The following is a 22,006-nucleotide window of genomic DNA, read 5'->3' on the forward strand; positions in this document are numbered from 1 at the left end:
TAAATATGAGCGGCGGCGGGGATTTGGGTGCGCGCACGGTGCGTGATTTCCAGCGACGGGTTTGGTGTTGGGGGGGCGGGGGGGCGGGGGGGGGGGGGTTGTTTTCCACGCTGCAAAAAGTGTCCGCGTCGGGGAATCACTGCACTGCGCGTCTCCGTGTAGAAAAGAATAAGAAAGATGTCAAATAAACAGACCACATCTCTTTGTAAAAACGGTGAATTTATAGAAAAAAGCACATTTGTTTGGTTCAGAATGAAACATAAATGTGAGCTGAGAATCAAGACTTCAACCGGAAACCAAACAAAACGTCCCGCTTTGGAGAAAACGACAAAAAACGTGACATTTTGTGTTTGTTTGAATCCAATGATTGGTTTCGTGCTGGATGAGACGTAAAAAAAGGCCCCTCGCGTGGACACTTTTTGCAGCGTGCACGGCGCCGCTGAGATGTGTGTGTTTCCCTGAGCGCGCTGATTGGCTGAGCGCGCGGACGACGCCTTAATATTTAATACTAATGTCCCCCTGGTTGGCTGAGGACTGGAAAGGTCCAACCAATGTTTTTGACTTGCTTTAGTGGCTGCGGCTCCCTAATTAATTGCAGCTATCTGTCTCCTATCGATGTGTGTGTACAAGTGTGTTGTGTGTGCGCGTGTGTGTTTCCTCTCTTTCTCCCCAAAGCGAACATGAAATAGTTTGTTGGCTCTATACTTTCTTTCCTCCCATCGTCCCCCCGTCCGTCCTCCCCGTCCTGGTTCGCGGCGCAGAGCGGACACATCGAAGCCCAGCGGCGCCCCGGTGATGTTGGATATGGGAGAGCGCAAAGAGGCCAAAATGATCCCCAAATCCTCCTTCAGCATAAACAGTTTGGTGCCGGAGGCCGTGCAGAGCGACAACAACAACCAGCAGAGCCAGCTGCACCACCAGAGCCCGCACCAGAACCACCACCCGAACCACCACCACCACCACCTCCACCACCACCACCTCCTCCACCGGCCCGGCGGCGCGGACGAAGCCGAGCAGAAGCCTCCGATCGCGGCCGCCGCGCCGCAGGACGCCAAAGCGGATCCTAAAAGTGACTCGTCGAGCCAGGAGAGCTGCTCGGACGAGAAGGAGAAGCCGGAGGAGAAGAAGGAGGGGAAGGACGCGGACGGAGGCGCCGGCGGGAAGGACGGGGAGAAGAAGAGCGGCAAGTACGAAAAGCCCCCCTTCAGCTACAACGCGCTGATCATGATGGCGATCCGGCAGAGCCCCGAGAAGAGGCTCACCCTGAACGGCATCTACGAGTTCATCATGAAGAACTTCCCGTACTACCGGGAGAACAAGCAGGGCTGGCAGAACTCCATCCGCCACAACCTCAGCCTGAACAAGTGCTTCGTCAAGGTGCCGCGGCACTACGACGACCCGGGCAAAGGGAACTACTGGATGCTGGACCCGAGCAGCGACGACGTCTTCATCGGCGGCACCACCGGGAAGCTGCGGCGGCGCTCCACCACGTCCCGGGCCAAGCTGGCCTTCAAGCGGGGCGCCCGGCTGACCTCGGGGCTGACCTTCATGGACCGCGCCGGCTCCCTGTACTGGCCCATGTCCCCCTTCCTGTCCCTGCACCACCCGCGGGCCGGCGGCGCCCTGGGCTACAACGGCACGTCGTCGGGCTACCCGGGCCACCCCATGTCCTACAGCACCATGCTCACGCAGAACATGAGCAACAGCCACCCGTCGTTCCCGTCCTCCAACGGGCTCAGCATGGACCGGCTGGTCGGCGGGGATCTCCCCTACGCGACGCACCACCTGACGGCGGCGGCCCTGGCGGCCTCGGCGGTGCCCTGCGGCCTCTCCGTGCCTTGCTCCGGGGCCACGTACTCCCTCAACCCGTGCTCGGTCAACCTGCTGTCGGGTCAGACCAGTTACTTTTTCCCCCACGTCCCGCACCCGTCCATGACCACGCAGTCCGGCGGCGGCTCCCTGCAGGCCGCCCGGGCTTCGGCCTCCAATTCCCCGCAGGCTCCGTCGTCCTCCTCGCTGCAGTGTGACTCTCTGAGGCCGGCCCTGTCCGGCTCTCTGCCGGCCTTCTCCTCGGGACTTTCCGGAGGTTTGTCTGACTATTTTACGCATCAAAACCAGGGTTCGACCTCCAACCCGCTTATACACTAACACCCCGAGGCCCCCTGCCCCCCCACCCCCCACCGAGCGGGACGCAGGAACATTTTACACTGGACATTTACAGCGTGTAAAGAACAGAAAAAGAACAATTGACAAATTATTATAAACTACCTACTATAGAAAAAAGAGGAGAGACTTCAACTGCAAAACAAAAAAAGAGCCGCAGAGAAACTGACAGAAAGCCGCGCTCAAGTTTCCAGGTATTTTTTAATATTATTCTGATGATGACGCTCTCTTCTTCATCTTCTTCTTCTTCTTCTTCTTCTTCTTCTTCTTCTTCTCCTGCAGTCCCACTTGGTGTGTAAATAATGTCTGTTTCTATGTCCGGTCTGTCTGTAGAAAACTGTCCGTCAGCGACGTGCAATGTGACCGGAACCCGAGAGGCGGATGTTTCTGTTGTTGTTGTTGTTGTTGTTGTCGGAGGAGCCATTGCTCTCGATAGAATGTGTATTTAAAATAGTTTCATCTAATTCCGAGATTAACCAGGTTTTGATATGACGGTGACGTCAGCCGCGTGGCTGCAGTATTATCAGGTCTCGCGCGGGCCAGAAGGACGCGCGCGGCGGGGAGGATTTCTGTTTTTATTTCTAATTCAACTGTAAAATGCGCGCGCACGTGCGCTATTTCCTTTTCTTCAAAGCGTTTCCTCCTTCCTGCCCGCGTGCTTCTCACAGACCAAAGAACCGGTTCTCGGAGCCTCGCGCGGCGGCTTCTGCCGGTACCGGAGGATCAAAGGCCTCGCGTGCACGTTTACGTTTAAAATCACCGGAGATGTGCACGGAGCCTCGCGTGCTCGTGCTCACGAGCCGGCTTCAGACGGGATTCTGGTTCCGGATCAGAGTCCCGGACCTGGACCGTCCCGGTTCGGCGGGTTATTCCGCCTTCTGCCAGCGGACCCTCGCGCCTCCTCCTCCTCCTCCTCCTCCTCCTGCTATTTTCATTTGTTTCTTTGATTGGTAAAAGAGAGAAAATGTCTATTTGTAATTTGAATTTGTTTCCTTCTTTTCCACAAAGAGGAAAACAGTGTAAAGAAGCCTCGTTATCTAATTACTACTTGGAATGATTGTCTTTCATTGTCGTCTCTAAACAGATTTTTCATGGTTGTGATACTATTGTGGTCTTATTCTTATTCCCGTGTTTGTCGCTACAGAAGTTAAAAAAAGAGAAAAAATGTTTTAATCATAAAAAAATGAAAAATAAAAGATAGGTTACATTCATAACTAACGAAAATCATTTTGTCTTTTTTATTTTTGCTCCGTGTTGTTACTGTTTTTATCACCAGGTACTCGAACGCAACACTTGGGTCTTATTGGTAATTATTGAATGTTTCAAAGTTACATTTTGGGTTTGTTGACGCGGTTCTGCAGCAGAACTTCTCCCGGTTCGGATCCACCGGGTAGACTTTTATTTCCGGTCTCCTCTCTGTGAATCTGTGCTGGTTGGCGCGTGAAGCTTTTTTACGCAGCAATATTTAAGGTTGAAAACCCAAAATACGCTTCATTTCCGACTCGCTCCTTTAGAACCGGACGCGCACGTCCTCACTTTTCACTGCAGACGCGTTCAGGTGCTTTTGCTTATTTTTAATGTCTGTATTTTTGACGCTTCGGGGTCACGTGGTCGGTCCTGCAGCCGTCGGTTGTTCTGCTCCTCATGTAAATGCTGCTGCTGTGGTTCTTCCTCAGAGGACACGGATCTCTTCTTGCTGTTCTGGGGTCAGCTGCTTGTTTTCTCTTTGACTGAATCTAACTGTTTTTTGTGTTTGGTCCCGTTCTTCATATTTAAATCTGATCTTCTTGCTTTACTTGAGTTTGTTTTTACGGATGTGATTTGATTGGTTAAAGGTCGTTTTTAATTCTGTTCACACCTGGCCGCCGCAGCGCGCATCACCTGCGCGCGCCCCCGTCAATCCGGTGAAATGAAACCCCTAAAAACTCCATCCGGGTATTTTATGATCTTCTTTGATTCCGCAGACCGAAGCTCGTTTGTTGATGACGTCTCAGAATCATAAAGAACATTTATCAGAACCACACGCTGCTTGTGTTGGGCCGAAGGTGTTCACGTCATCGTCAGACATCCCATGATGCACCCTGATGCTGTTTAGCGAAATAATTCGGTTTCCGTTTTTTTCGGCTGCAGGAAGTTTAATTTTCTGTCGTAGTTCTTACGATTAAATCCCGCGATTCACCGGCACGTGCGCGCGCCCTGTTCCCGGTGACGTTCACGTGAGCATGTTCTTGTTCGTTTTGTCTCGTGTGGTTCTGATGAAGGAGTCTCAGGTATTTGTGAATCAGCTGCTGTCAGTCTGCGGGTCAAAGGTCAAACCGCCTGCTAACAAACGCGCATTCCTACTCCTCATGTATTTATTATTGGTTTATTTGTTCTCTTTTTATAAAAAAAACCCTTGATAGGGTTTAGGTTTCAGCTTTAATTTTGCATTTAAATGAAGGTTTAATAAATACAAACCAAAGGCTGCTTGAGGTCAGAGGTCAGCCACCATAACCCGGCAGATATTTCTGTTTAACCACTATAACCATGATACAATAATAATAATACCATTAATAACACTATAATAATAACAATATGACGTGACGTCGCTCTCACGCACTTGTCTTTTTGTCCGTCTCGGTTCTGAGAGGCTGCAACGAGGAGCAGGTGACGTCACGTTATTCCATGACGTCGTTAAGAGTTTAGAGTTTTTTTCCTTAGCGTTGGGGTTCATCAGCAGCTGGGTGCCATCAAACAGGAAGTCAGTAGAGACTTTTATTTTGCCAACACAAAGAATTTTTGAATATTTTATTTTTCCCGTCAGGATCTAATTTCTCAGAACAAAACTTAAATAATACAAAAAAGGAAACCTTTTCTATTTTTATTATATTTGAGCGCAAACATGAAAAAAATGGATTTCAAACAAATAATAACAAGAATTCATCGACTTTCGGTCTGAAAACATCAATTTCTTTCAAAAAAATATACCCCAAGAACAGAAAGTCTGAAAGATTAAAACAAATACTCTTATCTTGAAAACACATTTTTACTCACATAAATAAACAATAAATAAAAAATATTTTAGTGTCTTAAAATGAGCAATAAAACAAAAATACAATTAAAAAATACAACTAAATTATTATTATTAATTATTTTTTGGGGATCAAACTTTTTGTGTTTTCCCTGAAAAATGTTTAGTGTGAACCTTTATCAGAAATATTCAATATTTAACATTTTATTGCTACAAATTTGCAAAAAACAAACCAAATGTTTTAACATGATGACAAACAATGCTATGCTATTTAAATTAATTTACATGTGAATTAAAAATAATATTCATATTATTTAAAATTCATATTAGTAAAAATACACATACAATTGCTTTAAAGTATCAGAGTTTGAAACTTAAATTGTGTTTTTAGATTCCAACAATTAACAAAATCTACAATAACCTTTTCATGATCATCAACTAAAATAATCTTATATTTATATTTCATATATTTAAAAAATGTTCTGAATCTGAAAGAAAAGTATTTGTTAAGATCTGAAAACTAAGAATCTTTAATTCCAAACTATAGATTGTTTTTATTTAAATATTTGTCTATTTGTTTTTTCTCTAAAGCAAATAAAAAAAAACTCTTTAACAATGAAAATCTCAGCTTTTGAGATTTTGTTGGGAATCCGATTTAATATTTTGGAATCAGAAACACAGCAAACAGGATTTCAGTGGAGGTGTTGAATCTGAACTCTTTCCTTTTTGTATTTTGGCGCCAAGCTGTGAGCGTAAAATCCTGAGTGATGAACATCAGAGAAGATCAGCTGATCTCAGGTCTGTGGGCGGAGGTGCTGCTCGGAGATCAGCTCACAACAACAAAGACAGACTTTCAGCAGCAATTTGTTCATTTCCTAAAAAGAGGGCTGCGAGTTAAACGAGTCCGACTGTAACGCAAGAACCCCCCCCCCCCCCGGTCCTTCTCCACCCCCACCCCCCAACAATGGAGCTGCCGGGGAACCCAATCTCTGTCGGCCTGATGCTATCTGTCCCATGTTAAATGGGGTGACCAGCAGTCAAAAGACAAAAGAAGCAACAGAAGGACACGGGGGGGGGGGGGCGAGGGGGGAGAAAGTGGGGTCGAGGTAGTGGAGATATTTTTTTCTTTCTTAAAAGTAAATGTATTTGTTCCGTCTGATTGTTGCTGCTCGAAGAAGAAAAGAAGGACGAAAGTTTGGGTTTCGCAGGTGTTTAAGGTTTGAAATGCTGGTTGGCTGTTACTTTATCATGTGACTTTATAATGTAAATGTGCTTCCTCTACAAGGTTCCGCTGTGACGCTGTGGTTCACGTTACGTAACTACGCTGTAACGCTGTAACGTGGGAGCCTCGTACTTTGTCACATTGTTGTGAGTGAAATCATTTTTAAAAAGGGAAAAAAATCTTATTTCTCATCTCAAGAAATAATCCAAAATGTGTCAAATGAAAATGATTCATTTATGGAGTAGGTAATAAATAATAATAATAATAATAACAACGTAACAGTTTGGACTTTTTTCGTCTGACAGATTCTTTATGAACTTTAAATCCAAAATACTGAAGAAAAACCAAATCTGTTGTTCTTTGATGTCGAATGTCTGAAATGTGTCAAAGTGAAACGTGAAGAGATGATGTGTTGATTTCTCTCTGCGGGTCAAAGCGGCTTCAGGGAAGAGTCAAATCCTCGGGGTCAAAGGTCAGCTGACTGAAGCCAGGCTGCTTTCTGCAACAGAAGTTACTGCAGAAAGAAATAGAGTGCGACTGTGGAGTCAATGTTGGAATCATGGTGCCGTAGTTTAAAGTAGAGCCGATTCATTCGTTTCATTTAAGGTATTTGTACATTTGGAGAATAAGAAAATGTCTTAAATGTCTGATTGAAAACCCCAAATTACATTTATGTATAAAAACAATAGTTTGTGAAAACAATGATTGATGGTCATAGAAATGGTTTATCTACGTGTATTTAATTCCCAGGTTATGATTTAACCTCTAAAGTAGAGATTAAATCACCAGCGGGGGGGGGGGGGGGCTCGGACCCCCAGGCCCTCCAGACGGGCCTCGTGATCCATATGAAGACTTTTGTTGTTTGAGGTCATACGGAGGTCTGATCAATGAGCATCAAAAACCAGAGGGAGGGAGAAACTCATTTAAAGGTGTTGAAGTGACGATTTTTACATTTATTTTATGTGAAGAAAGGTCAAATTATCACAAGTTTAAACATTCATCATAGGTTTAAGATGTTTAAGATGAAATAATCAATAAGCAACATGTCAAATATGAAGTTTTAATAATATACTAAGATAATTTGGATGGTGTTTTTTTATCCATTAAAATAATTTTAGTGTGTCAAGGGGAAAAAAAGATCAAATACAACATCTAAACACTATAATATAAAATAATATAATAGTACAACAGGTATATTGAATACAAACATGAATGTATTTCATTTTCAAAGTTGAATTATTAAATAAGCAGTTTTAATAAAAAATGTTTACGAATTATGAAAGAAAACAGAAATAGGAATATTTGTGAATAAGATGTATTTCTGACATATTTCTAATTCTTTAAATCTTCTCTTTATTCATCTCACCGTCTTTTATGACGCCACATTGCACGCGCGGGTGTTTTATGGCTTTTTTTTACCTTACGATGTGATGAAGTGCGCACCACGTGACCACGTGCTGATCAGAGACACCTGCGCTAATGAAGGGGGGGGGGGAAGCACGTGGTGTTCTGTTAATTTAATTTGTATTTAAATCCCAGCGGCCTCAAAGGCTCCTCTTCTTTTATCCATTTTGTATTTTAGGATCAGAAGCGGAAGTAAAACGTCTCGCGCCGATCTGCGCGCCCGTTTCACGCAAAGCTCGTGTGTAATAACGATGATGATGATGATGATGATGAATCACCACGTGTCTCCTGACCAACAGGAAGAAGCCGTGTCCTCATTGTAGTAATGAGAATGTCATGAGAAAGCCTCCTCATTTATCTCAGAATGGATTTATTTTTTATTTATGTAGAAGTTTGTTTTTCACTGTGGCAATATAAAAACAATACATTACAATACACTAAATATATGTATATATATATATATATAGTACACCTCAGTATTATCTATTATTAAGAATTGTATATACACATTTTTATAAACAGCTATCGTTTTAAATTATATTTTAATACAAAATTAAATTAAAAGGCTGTTATTAAATTATGACTCTGACCCCCCCACCTGCTGTAATGATTTAGACAAAAGTAAATAAATATGTTATTTGTGTTTAACCGTCATTATTTAAAACATCAAAACATGAAATGAGCATTATATATATATATATATATATATATATATATACATAAAAACCTGGTGTGTGATCAGTGTACTAATCTTCATCACATCATCTGTTTGTCTTTGTTTCTCTTAATGTTTGAGGCTAGTTTTAATTTCTCTCTCTATTAGTTTTGAATATAGTACACACCATCCAATAATCTTGAATAATGATGTTATTACACAACTTGATGTGATAGCTCTTTAAAATATCAATAACGAAGGAATCTAAAACTAATTTGTAGCATGTGTAGTATAAGTATGGTATAGTTAAAGTATGGTGTAGTATAAGTGTAGTTGAAGTATGGTGTAGAATAGGTATGGTGTAGTTGAAGTATGGCATAGTATAATTGTAGTTGAAGTACTGCATAGTATAAGCGTAGTTGGAGTATGATGTAATTGTTTCGTGCCGTTTTGCCGAACGGCCCCCGGGTAACGCAGGTTCGAGACCACCAGACTAAAAGCTGAGTGGATCAGGTTGCATTCTGGGAAGTGTAGTATCAAGTGTTCGATCCTTTTAACCTCACAGACGAGATTCACTGAAGTAAATCCGACAAATACGTGAAACAAATACTCTGTCAGACTATGATTAGTACTTCTACAGCAGCACTCACCGTGAAAGTATTCGCTGTTAAAGTACAATAAAAGTACTAATAACACATTAACAATATAGTAAAATACTAATACAACGTTAACAATAATCTGTAAGTTTAAGTATGAATAACATTCAAAGAGTACTCTGTAACAGCACAAGTACTTTTACCCCACAGTAAGAAGAACAAACTGTAAAAACTATGAATTTCATACAATATATAAAACATTTGGTCAGTACTTGTTTTATTGAATGTTGTACATGACGACACTGGTCCTACTGGTCCCACTGGCCTCAGACCAGTGAAGTCAGTGGTCAGTTAAACTGCCATGTGACCTCAGAGTGGACGTAAAGCCGATCGCAGGCCAAAGAGCGGGATAAAAATACCAAAAGAATAATTAGGATTAGCGTGTGGAGAGAATGTGTGTGTGTCTATGTGTCTGTGTTGAGTGTGTGTGTGTGTGTGTCTGTGTTGAGTGTGTGTGTGTGTGAGTTTCCATTATTCTCTTCGGCCTCGTCGGGCCGGCTGTCGATCAACGACTATTAACATCGGGAATGTTGACCACTTTCTCTCCGCTCTAAACGGCTAATCTGGATTTGATTGGTCCAGATGAGGTTTGACCACAAGACACACACACACACACACACACACACACACACACTCTTCAAGTTTAAAGGTAGGTTCTAAATATTGTATATAAGTACATACATGTTTATATGTATATACGTATATACATACTTTGTTGTGTTCACATTGAGAAATTCCTTTTCACAGTACTACATCTCAGAGGTACATTAAGTACTTCTTACTCTACTTCCTTATCCGATGTCACGTCCTCTTGCTGCACCTCAAGGTTTAAATGGATTTTAAGAGCAAGTTATGGAAATGGGAAACTCAGCTTGAGTAGCTTCACTTTTCAGTTACTGATTGACTTATTGGTTTGATCCTCTAATATTACAGACAGTATATTTAAAGTAAAGCTCTTTGTCACATGACTGAAACCCAACGTTTCATGTGACATCAACCGAGCCATCTCCATGACAACCGAGAAACTCGCTCCGCCGGGACAAATCGGGCCGAAAGCTCCAGATGAAATGATTTATTAAATTGATTTTTCAGTCGAGTTAATTTCTGTTTGAGTGAAAACAAAGTTTTGTCTTTTCTGTTTTGTTCTATGACACTCAATACTAACATAGTATTATTTTTTTTGTGCACTTCCATTTTAAACTTACTAATACTAATAAAGTTTCTTTTCTCTCGAGTTCATAATTCAAGCATATAAATGTTGTGCTTCCAGTTGGTCACTTTACAGACATTTTATCATAATCATTCTGACGTTAATAAAGAATCAGCAGAAAAATACAATTATCTTTATTACAATTAGGTATAGTTTGACATATTTAATGATTAGTCTGAGATATTTTGTTTTAGAATTAAGGCACCGAGTATCGATGGAAAAGTTTTCTTCACCCGAAGGAGCCGCATGGAGCGAAGTGAAGAGCTACCAGCCAGAGAGACGGTCCGTTGGTAGGTCCTGGGGGGCTGCTGGTGGTTGTTGGGTGGTTGTCGGGTGGCGGGGGGGGGGTTCATGTGAACGAGCAGAAACACACTCGACGGGTCGTGAATAATCGTCTTAATGAGGGTGGAGGAGCAGGCGGCTCGCAGAGGGCCTGTCGGGTTAAACAAACTCACCAAAGCCCTTTGTCAGAGTGAAAAGTGGTGTCGCTTCAATTTGCCCCCCCCGTCTTTACTTCCTTCCTTACTTGTCTTCGGACGACCCCCCCACACTCCAGTCCTGCCAATTACCGCATATAATAATATTTTCTTAAACCCGGTGTGATCTTTGGTTTTGTTGTTTATAAAGAGCTGATCTCTGACGCTCTGCTTCAGCTTTTATCAGTTCACCAGAGACCAGATCCTCTGATCAGAGACCAGTTCATCAGAGACCAGTTCAGCAGAGACCAGTTCAGCAGAGACCAGATCCTCTGATCAGAGACCAGTTCAGCAGAGACCAGTTCAGCAGAGACCAGATCCTCTGATCAGAGACCAGTTCAGCAGAGACCAGTTCATCAGAGACCAGTTCAGCAGAGACCAGATCCTCTGATCAGAGACCAGTTCAGCAGAGACCAGTTCAGCAGAGACCAGTTCAGCAGAGACCATATCCTCTGATCCGAGACCAGTTCACCAGAGACCAGTTCAGAAGAGACCAGTTCAGCAGAGACCAGATCCTCTGATCAGAGACCAGTTCAGCAGAGACCAGATCCTCTGATCAGAGACCAGTTCATCAGAGACCAGTTCACCGGAGACCAGTTCATCAGAGACCAGTTCATCAGAGACCAGTTCACCGGAGACCAGTTCATCAGAGACCAGTTCATCAGAGACCAGTTCAGCAGAGACCAGTTCCTCTGATCAGCCAATCCTCACTTTCAAGTGCCAGACGCGGATCAGACGATCAGAAAGTGGTTAAGAAGCGTGAATCGGCCAATCAGAGCCTGAGTTCTAAACAAATCCTTATTCCGACTCCAAGCCTCCTCTGGAGTAGTTTTCAGGACTCCATCAAGGTAAAACCTTCCTGTCCACCCACTAGGCTCACTCACAGAAGGTCTGGCCTGGTTTCTCCATGTTTTGGAGAAGCTAGCCGTCAGGGATGTGAAGAAAACAAGGCGCCTCAAGCATCCTGTGCATTGTGGGTCGTGACCTCACTGCAGTCAGCCTGCGTTGCAATGAAATGCGCCGTTAGTAAGCAAGGGTTGCTAATTAGCATTAGCATATATTTTATATTAGCATACATTTCAGTCATCTCCTACGTTATGCCCGACATGACGTCATTTTTTTATCGATGCGATCAACTATTGGGCGTCTCTGTGCTAGTTTATTATGTCTCATTAAATAGCTCATATATTAGCCACTAGCATCTCATCGTGTTTTTAGCTGTAACTACGGTAACCAGACCTTTATCCCGATTTCAAAACACCAGGAAAAGACTAAAATTACTTTAACAGAATTAAGAAAATCTGGATTCGTCGCCAGGAGACAAATCCAGATTACGTTTTGTTCCTTGAAATTCTTTTCTTGGGTTTTCATTTCAAGTTTTTCCCTGAACCCTTTTAAGACATTGAATGTAAAATGTGATAAAAACGTCTTTAGCTACAAACGAAACCTTCAACATCGGAGCAAAGGACGAAGAGCACATCGTCATCACGAGAGATTTCAACCAACAGCCGACGTAACGAGGTGTCAAATAAATCTGTCAGCTCGCACGGCAGCCTCCGCCTGCGCCCTGCTGACTGCGCGTGTGCGTGTGTGTCTGCGTGTGTGTGCGTGTGCTCTGTGTTGTCGTTGTGTTTGCCGACTGTACGGCTAAACAAGGCTTAGTGTGTTGAAGTGTGTATTTTTAGCTTAACAGGGCTCAGTGTGTATCCTGTGACCAATATAGTGGAGTACACATACACACAAAGACACGTACACACGTACACACAAACACACATACACACAACACCTTTTCCACATAGTTTTATGGGTTTTCTGAAATGTAAAATGGGAATGAAAAAAAAATCACTTAATTCCCCATTAACAGATAAAATTGTAAATGAGTTGAATTCACATTTAATATATTATAGTATAATATTGAATATAATATTGATTTGAAATGAAATATGTGAAAACATGAATTTGGTTCTGAATATAATATATTATATATATTACAATTATCTAAATTAATGCATCATAAAACACAATATATCATCTCCCGTACACACACAGTTTTGTATTTAAAATGTACTTTTTTATTTAAGATTTGTATAATTAGGATGTAATAATGTATCACTATGACCAATTTAATTGTTATAAAATTGCACAAAGAATCAGACAAGTTCAATCTCTCTAAAAATGACATTAGCAATAAATACATTTTAATATGTACATCTGTTCTGTATTCTGTCAGCCAAGTAATTAAATAATAAGATAACAATAAAGTAAAAGTTAGATCTCTGAACTGATGACAGTTTGTTTAAGGGCGCTTTACTCGTGTCCTCGTCTCCTCGTGTCCTTGTGTCCTTGTGTCCTCCTGTCCGGCTCCCCGTCGGCAGCAGAAGACGAAGAAGAAAGGAAAAGATGGCCGCCAGTGACTTCTTGTTGTCTGGTGAGTGTGATTAGAAACAAACAATGAATCCATCCACTCAGGTGTAATTACATCTGCACATTGAAACCTCAATTACTCCTCAGATATTGTTGCATAGTGTTGATCTACAGAGACAAAACACCCACTAAAAACTGTGCTATCTACTATTTAGAAAAAATGCAGTAAAATACAAATCAAACACATTGTAATATTTTGTATCTGATGAGCAACAATTAATCATTTTAATATGAATAATTCGTAGAAACATTTGCCGCTTAAGTTTTATTCCCAGGTTAGTTTTAGTTTTTGTAATACTGACATTCATTTAATATGATTTCATGTTGACTAAATGAAGGAGAACAGCAGTGGCTTCAGGCGGCTTTCTTAATAAATCATTAGATAAATAGAATAGGAGATGGATAAATAAATAAATAGATGGGTGTATAATTACAAAACAATACAGTGAAAATTCTGAGAAATACTTACTGATGAAAAAATGAAAAAATTGATGAAGGCTCAATAAACAAATGAAATGCAAAATCCTTTATTCCGATATTCTTATCATATTTCTTCCAAATAATACTTTTTAATATATAACTAATATTGCTCCGGAAAACAATTATTTTTACATTTAATCATTTCTAATCTGCTGTAAACGTAATTCAATCATCAGCTGCACGGATTTATACATGTGTTTGTGTTCATATGCATGTATCTAAATGTAAAATACATGTATCTAAATGTATATGCATGTATCTAAATGTAAAATACATACTGTATATCTAAATGTATATGCATGTATCTAAATGTATATGCATGTATCTAAATGTAAAATACATGTATCTAAATGTATATGCATGTATCTAAATGTAAAATACATACTGTATATCTAAATGTATATGCATGTATCTAAATGTATATGCATGTATCTAAATGTAACATACATGTATCTAAATGTATATGCATGTATCTATTCATGTACACACGTATATGTGTTTGTATCCATATTTATATACATGCATTCATATATGGCTCATTTTGTAATGACAGAAAACGATTTACACCGAAACACAGATAAAGGTATTCATAAATACTATTTTATTTATTTATAAATACCTTTATCTGTATTTACATACAGATACCCGTGTCTTCATATCAGTGGTCAGAAGCTGCTCCTGATGGGACGTTTATTGGCGACAGTCCGAACTTCTTCATTCACAAGCGATCCAGCAATTTCTCTGCCAGCCTTTGTCTGCCGTCTTTTCCCTCCCCTGCCTCTCTGTGGGGGAGGAGGGGGAGGGAGGGGAGCGGGAGATGGAGGAGGGTGATGGGTGGTGGTTTGTTGCCCCTCAATATGTTGTGATGGAAGACTTGGTTCTCCAGAAGGAGCGTCCGCCTGGCCAGACAGGAACCAGCATTGATCTGTTTGGCATCAGGCGTCTCCACAGTGCTGATCAGGCTGCAGCTACACACACACACACACACACACACACACACGCACACACACGCACACACACACACGCACACACTTTGTTCTGAGGGTTCATCTAAGTGATGAGTCCTGATGTGTGAAGGCCCTGGAGGGGAAGCAGAGATGATCCCAGATCCTCTATTTGGACCAGTCTGTTAATCCTTCTCGTCTGTGGACCTCATCAGTAATCGAGATCATCAGAGAGAAGATGGTCTGTTTCCATTGAGTTCTTTTAATGCAGGTTCACCACAACCTTCTCCAGCGGGGCATCCAGCAGAGACCAGTCCACCGTGGACAGACGCAGGTCCTCCAGCAGAGACCAGTTCACCGTGGAGGTGGACTGGTCCTCTGAGGTAAACTGTTGTTTTAGTCTAAACTACTATAAACATTCACTGTAATAAAAACCTCAGATTTCAAACACGTAAAACAGTGAAACAGCGTATATATGTATTAGGCTTTTATTGTGGAAGATATAAGAGGAAGGAGTCGATTTGGTCTGCCTTCTCTCAAGCTGGACAGGAATGGTTCTTCTTGCTGGGGAAGGTTCCTCACTGAGTGAAATGACGTAGTGTGAGTGGCGCCTTGAGAAGAGCTGTTTGAATTATCTAATGCTAAGGAAAGAAGCTTAAATACTTCGTTACTTAGCTCCTTTTACCTAGGGACCACTGGACCTTCATTTACGAAGGGAGAGGAGATCATTCCGTCTGACAATTTCCTGCGGCGGCAGTATTTAGATTTCGCCGCTCCAGAATGACTTCACTAACATGCGTCTTTTCCTAACTCCTCATGATGTCTCCTAACAATCTTTCCTTGAACCTGTGAGGTTTTCCACAGAAGTCAAGGAATAGTGGTTAGGAATAGAAGTTAAAGAGTCAGTTTGTGACCATATATGGACTGAGGAGGACATAGGCTGTATACGTATCCATTAGAGACCTGTCAATCATTGTCTAGCCCCGCCCCAAAGCATCCCCTCTTTATGGTCTGTTTGATTCTAAATGGACCATCATCCACTAAATGAACATCATGCTGCATTGAAGAAGACTTGAAACTAGAGACTGAGACCATAAACTCATGTTTACAATGTTTACTGAGGGAATAAATCAAGAGAGAAGTAGAGTCATTTCCTTATAGACGTCTATGGGAGCAGAGGAGTCGCCCCCTGCTGGTCACTACACAGAAGTAGAGTCATTTCCTCATAGACGTCTATGGGAGCAGAGGAGTCGCCCCCTGCTGGTCACTACACAGAAGTAGAGTCATTTCCTCATAGACGTCTATGGGAGCAGAGGAGTCGCCTCCTGCTGGTCACTACACAGAAGTAGAGTCATTTCCTCATAGACGTCTATGGGAGCAGAGGAGTCGCCCCCTGCTGGTCACTACACAGAAGTAGAGTCATTTCCTCATAGACGCCTATGGGAGCAGAGGAGTCGCCTGAAGGGCAATACAGAAGACTCTGAATCTTCAGCTTTTTGATATTCTTATCTCTGGTGATGTCAGAGTGAAGTGAGCCCCCTTTTGTAAAGATAAAAACGTACTTTGTGCCGCACAGACTCTCAAAGACTCTCTGGTGTGTTTCTGACAGTTCAGAACCTGCAGAGATGATGGTTGTAATTTCTCAGTTTAATGAGTCCTGATTACTGGAAAACGTCTGGAGCCTTCAGTCTGACAAGGTTTTTTCCTCAGTAAATCAACCAGAATGCTATAAAGGAGCAAAAATACCAGTGTTTTTCTCCTTGTGTTTTTCTGTGTTTAAAGTGGTTCATGTTCAACACGGAAATGTCAAAGGGAGAAAACTCTACAAGTACACCGACGCAGCAAGAGAGAGAGGGAGAGAGAGAGAGAGAGAGTGCCTCAAGAGGTCATCTGAAGATCCCTAGAGGTCATTGGCACACTAAATCACAATACTAAAAATGTTGGCGACATTACAAACTAGGCAGTGGGTGAGTTTTGTGATGATTACTGTGACTCTCAACGTGTTTGGGATACAACAAAATCAATAAGTGATATCAACACAATAATGTAGTATGTTTTTAATCTAGTACCTGGTCAGATGTAGTGTGATTTGTTATGACCTGGTCAGGTCTACTATATTTGGGTATGACTCGGTCGCCACTGGTCTGTTGTGGTTTGTTATGACCTGGTGTGGTCTGGTCTGGGTTGGTCTGGTATGGCCTGGTCTGGTTCAGGGCTCCAGCCCCTTACAGTCGGAGGTCTGTTTAACCACAGACGCCGTGTCTCACTTCCTTCAACCGCCCACCTGACTCCCGCTGCAGGACACAATGGATTTACCAACCATTAAGCTATCAAGATCTTTTGTTTTGAAAATATTTCTGTGGGCCCTTTTTTCCCTAATTGCCTGTCAAAATCGACTTGGCTGCCGTCGGCGTGCAGAAAGGAGAGCCGCGCACGCCGTTCATTAATTCATACCGGCTCTATTCAGACTGGATTTGGATTTCACAACCCTGCAGATAAAACACGCCAACATGTTCACATGAGAATGATTCAAATAAAAAAAAGGAAAAGAAATCACACTCGACTCGACGGTTGATTTTATGGTTATGATTGTTTTCAGCCGCTGCTGGTTACGAAGCAGCTCCCTGTTCATCCTGCAGCCTTTTCGTGGTCAATCCTTTCTCCTCCACAGTTGACTCCCGACACACGGTGTCAAAATAATTACGACGATGATATCAACCCTTTATTTATAAAAATAACGGGGAGGTTTGTGGTCACCTTTTTCCGCTAAGACAAACATCGCTGGACCTGCACTTAACACAAAGCTAAAGGTACCAAGTAGCTAAACACATTGGGGAGCTAAAGCCTTGAAGCATATTGGATTGGCAATCTCAAATTCAAATATTCAATCAGGGCTTCAAGAAGCTAAATCTCAAGTACCAACTGTTACTGTAAATTAGCTAATTAATAATTAGACATGAAAGTAGATGAACACATGAGGAAGATTTAGCTAACCGTGTAGCCATGTAGCTCAAGCCAAAGAGACATAAAGAAAGAAGGTGTTATGAAAGCTAAATGAACATAAAGAAGATAAAGATAAAGCTGACTGGATGATGTGATAACTGACTGGATGACATGGTGACTGACTGGATGACGTGATAATTGACTGGATGACAGGGTAACTGACTGAGTGACTGACTGGATGACGCGGTGACTGACTGGATGACGGGTGACTGACTGGATGATGTGGTGACTGACTGGATGATGTGATAATTGACTGAATGACGGGGTAACTGACTGAGTGACTGACTGGATGACGCGGTGACTGACTAGATGACGTGATAATTGACTGGATGACAGGGTAACTGACTGAGTGACTGACTGGATGACATGGTGACTGACTAGATGACAGGGTGACTGACTGGATGACGGGTGACTGACTGGATGATGTGGTGACTGACTGGATGACGTGGTGACTGACTGGATGACGTGATAATTGACTGGATGACAGGGTAACTGACTGAGTGACTGACTGGATGACGCGGTGACTGACTGGATGACATGGTGACTGACTGGATGACGTGATAACTGACTGGATGACAGGGTAACTGACTGAGTGACTGACTGGATGACGCGGTGACTGACTAGATGACGTGATAATTGACTGGATGACAGGGTAACTGACTGAGTGACTGACTGGATGACGCGGTGACTGACTGGATGACGTGGTGACTGACTGGATGACGTGATAACTGACTGGATGACAGGGTAACTGACTGAGTGACTGACTGGATGACGCGGTGACTGACTAGATGACGTGATAATTGACTGGATGACAGGGTAACTGACTGAGTGACTGACTGGATGACGCGGTGACTGACTGGATGACATGGTGACTGACTAGATGACAGGGTGACTGACTGGATGACGGGTGACTGACTGGATGATGTGGTGACTGACTGGATGACGTGGTGACTGACTGGATGACGTGATAATTGACTGGATGACAGGGTAACTGACTGAGTGACTGACTGGATGACGCGGCTACTGACTGGATGACATGGTGACTGACTAGATGACGTGATAATTGACTGAATGACGGGGTGACTGACTGGATGACGTGATAACTGACTGGATGACGTGGTGACTGACTGGATGACGTGATAATTGACTGGATGACAGGGTAACTGACTGAGTGACTGACTGGATGACGCGGCTACTGACTGGATGACATGGTGACTGACTAGATGACGTGATAATTGACTGAATGACGGGGTGACTGACTGGATGACGTGGTGACTGACTGGATGATGTGATAATTGACTGAATGACGGGGTGACTGACTGGGTGATGTGATACTGGATGACGTGGTGACTGACTAGATGACGGGATGATGAGTCTGGGTGATGTGGTGACTGACTGGATGACAGGGTGACTGACTGGATGAAGTGATAACTGACTGGATGACGTGGTGACTGACTGGATAATGTGATACTGAATGACGTGGTGACTGACTAGATGACGCGATGATTGACTGGGTGATGTGGTGACTGACTGGATGACAGGGTGACTGACTGGATGAAGTGATAACTGACTGGATGACGTGGTGACTGACTGGATAATGTGATACTGAATGACGTGGTGACTGACTAGATGACGCGATGACTGACTGGGTGATGTGGTGACTTACTGGATGACAGGGTGAACATGACCGTAGAGAGCAAGGGAAGCCTGTGGAGGAGGTGATGGCCGTTCATGGAGAAGCAGCATGGACTAACTGACCTCGCTGTTCTCAGAGCTTTAGTCTATGTTTTAGTTAAAGGAGTCTGGAGTGTTTGAAGACAACTTGGACATCAGCAGAAAGATCTCTGCCTGACGTAGATATCGTAAATACAGCTTCCACTTAGCGTCCAGACTGATTCTCATTCCTCCCACTGTAGTAATACACTGACAGACCTCATAGAAACACACTTTGAAACCGACCTTACCAGAGTGCAGTCACACTACCTGAAGGATTCTCAGGTTTCCGTACCAGCAGGGAGGAGGCAGCGACATGCCTGAACAGAGATATCATTTGTTCAACACTTCGGCAGACATCTCATGTTGAAGACACACACACACACACACACACACACACACACCTGCAGCCCAGGTTTCAGAGCCGTGCAGATCTGTGATTGGAAATGAGGTGACTAATTAGTCAAACCTGCTCTACCGCTCCCTTACTGCTCAGATTTACCCCCCCTCCCAGCCCCCCTCTGTGCGGTGGACTGGATTACTTTCGGTGTCGGAGCAGAAGCCAGGCGTCACGTCGGGGATTCATTCCAGAACAAACACCCACCTCTAAGTCGTCGAGGGAGGAGAAAAGGTGCGGCCTTTATTATTTTGGTTACTTAAACACACAGAGAGGTTTTGCTCCTTTGGCATCCAGTGTTTGGTGTCGTTATATAATGACAGACAGCGTAGTTCTTCACTAAACTGAATAAATCATACATCTTTTATTTCTCAATATCACTGGTAACGTTATGATCTGTTTCATTTCTCATTTCTATGTAGTTATACATTCAAATCTCTGTGGAACAAACAGTATGTCGAGAAAGTACAATTTATTTATTGTATAAATACTCTCAGTGGGTTGCGAGGATTTGTACTTCCTGTCCTTTAAGCTCACAGTGCGACCTCTGGGCAAAGAACGGAGGTCACATGCATTCACTTCAGATAAAAACAACTAAGTTGAGGACTTCTTCTTTTATTTATTTCGGGTTGGATGAGGTTCTCGTGTCTTAAAGACTCTCTCTGGTTCCATTACAGGGTCCTGATGATCCAGTATCTCCACTGAAGATGTCTGGAGGACATTTGGGGGATTTTCAGTACAACTCAGGTGATATTATGTATTTTATTCTGACGTAATTATATTGCTTTGTGCCGTAGATATGAAATAATACAGAAGGAACAATATCAACAGCTTTTAATGATATCAATATATTTCTAAGTAATGGGCTCAATCAGTGGGTTATGTCATATTATATTATCCAGGACCTTAACTATACTATTGGAGAGATTGTCACCAAATTTGGCAGAACTTGTTGTGGTCTTCAGAGGATGAACCCCGCTGACTTTGGTGATTCCGTCTCTTCCACTAGCGCCATCAGCCGATTGGCTTTGAAGTATTCTGATGAAATGTGTTTCATTGATCATGCTCCCCACAGGATGAGCCGGAGAAACCTTTTGATGATGATTAAAATAAGTGAGATGGAGATGAATTAGATGTTCACAGGTGGTAGTGTGGTGGCGTGTCATCTTTAATGTCAGGTGGTTGTTGTTGTTTGTGTCCTCTGAGGGGACATCACACACACATCTAATCTCTTCTAAATCCTCTTTTCTGTTGTTGTCTTTTGGGGCCATCGTGTTGTTTTCATAACAATTCTCTTCGTTTTCTCCTTAATCTCCTTCCTCCACCTCCTTCTCCTTCTCGACCTCCCTTCCTGCCTGTCTGTCAGCCGATGCAGAGGCGACAGCAAGTCTCCACGCCGTAAACCGATCCGCATCGCAGAGAGCGGGAGAGGATTCCTGATATGGATCTACCTCAGAGAGCCAGCCAAACAAAGCCTCACCTGTTTTCAGCTCCCTGCTTCGTTCCTCCTCCACCACCTCCTCCACCTGCTCCTCCACCTCCTCCTTCGCCAGACTTATGAATCCACTTTGTCAGTTGGTGCCTTCTCTCCTCTGGTTGTTTGATACACAGAAATACCTGTTAGTAGCTGTCCCTCCTTCCTCCCAAATACCTCCACCCTCCCTCCTCCTCCGGAACTGAAATCTCCCCTTTTACCCTCCTCCATTTCGGGTCCCAAATCAGGGCCCCCGGGGCAGATCCCAGACATGAAAGTTAGCATTGAGGAGCCGAGTGTCCGATATCAGTTAATGTGAGATACAACTAATTAGTCCATTATCGGGCCCCCGCTCTCACCGGCTCATAAATTGGAACCACTCAAAGGTCGTTTATTATTTATCAGAGGGGGGTGTGGGGGGGGGGGGGGGGGTAGCTTGTTCAACATATCAAGATTAGTTTCAAACTAATCCTGTTGGATGACTGAAGCCTGTAAGCAGACACACACACACACACACACACACACACACACACAGACACACACACACACACACACACACACACACACACACACAGACACACACACACACACACGTTCAACGTATTCTTTCAATAAAAAGGATCATTTATTCACTTTATTTAATCATCTTTTTTGTCTTTCATGCTACAAACTTTGAGCCATAAAAAAGAAGATGGGAAATAAAGTCCTAAAAACCATCATAGTATAATTTTTTAAAATACAAAAGTTTAAGTATAGACTGCACCTCCACGCTGCT

At 42.9% G+C, this 22,006-nt stretch overlaps 1 protein-coding gene and 2 long non-coding RNA genes across 3 annotated transcripts; all 3 read left to right on the plus strand.

The window, feature by feature from the left end:
* Positions 1-542: 542 nt before the first annotated feature.
* foxg1a (forkhead box G1a) lies at positions 543-3,381 on the plus strand. The gene has a single exon (XM_037486168.2). It carries the CDS (start codon positions 796-798, stop codon positions 2,146-2,148), a length of 1,353 nt encoding a protein of 450 aa, XP_037342065.1. The 5' UTR covers positions 543-795; the 3' UTR covers positions 2,149-3,381.
* Positions 3,382-14,574: 11,193 nt separating this feature from the next.
* On the plus strand, positions 14,575-17,200 carry LOC134104008 (uncharacterized). Its single transcript, XR_009941587.1, has 2 exons — positions 14,575-15,027; positions 16,427-17,200. It is a non-coding gene; the product is annotated as an uncharacterized LOC134104008 (long non-coding RNA).
* A 2,544-nt stretch (positions 17,201-19,744) lies between these two features.
* On the plus strand, positions 19,745-21,589 carry LOC119227433 (uncharacterized). The gene is made up of 3 exons (XR_005121352.2): positions 19,745-19,991; positions 20,435-20,504; positions 21,124-21,589. It is a non-coding gene; the product is annotated as an uncharacterized LOC119227433 (long non-coding RNA).
* Positions 21,590-22,006: the final 417 nt, after the last annotated feature.

Source organism: Pungitius pungitius, chromosome 14, assembly GCF_949316345.1.
Source record: "Pungitius pungitius chromosome 14, fPunPun2.1, whole genome shotgun sequence".
NCBI classification, from domain to species: domain Eukaryota; kingdom Metazoa; phylum Chordata; class Actinopteri; order Perciformes; family Gasterosteidae; genus Pungitius; species Pungitius pungitius.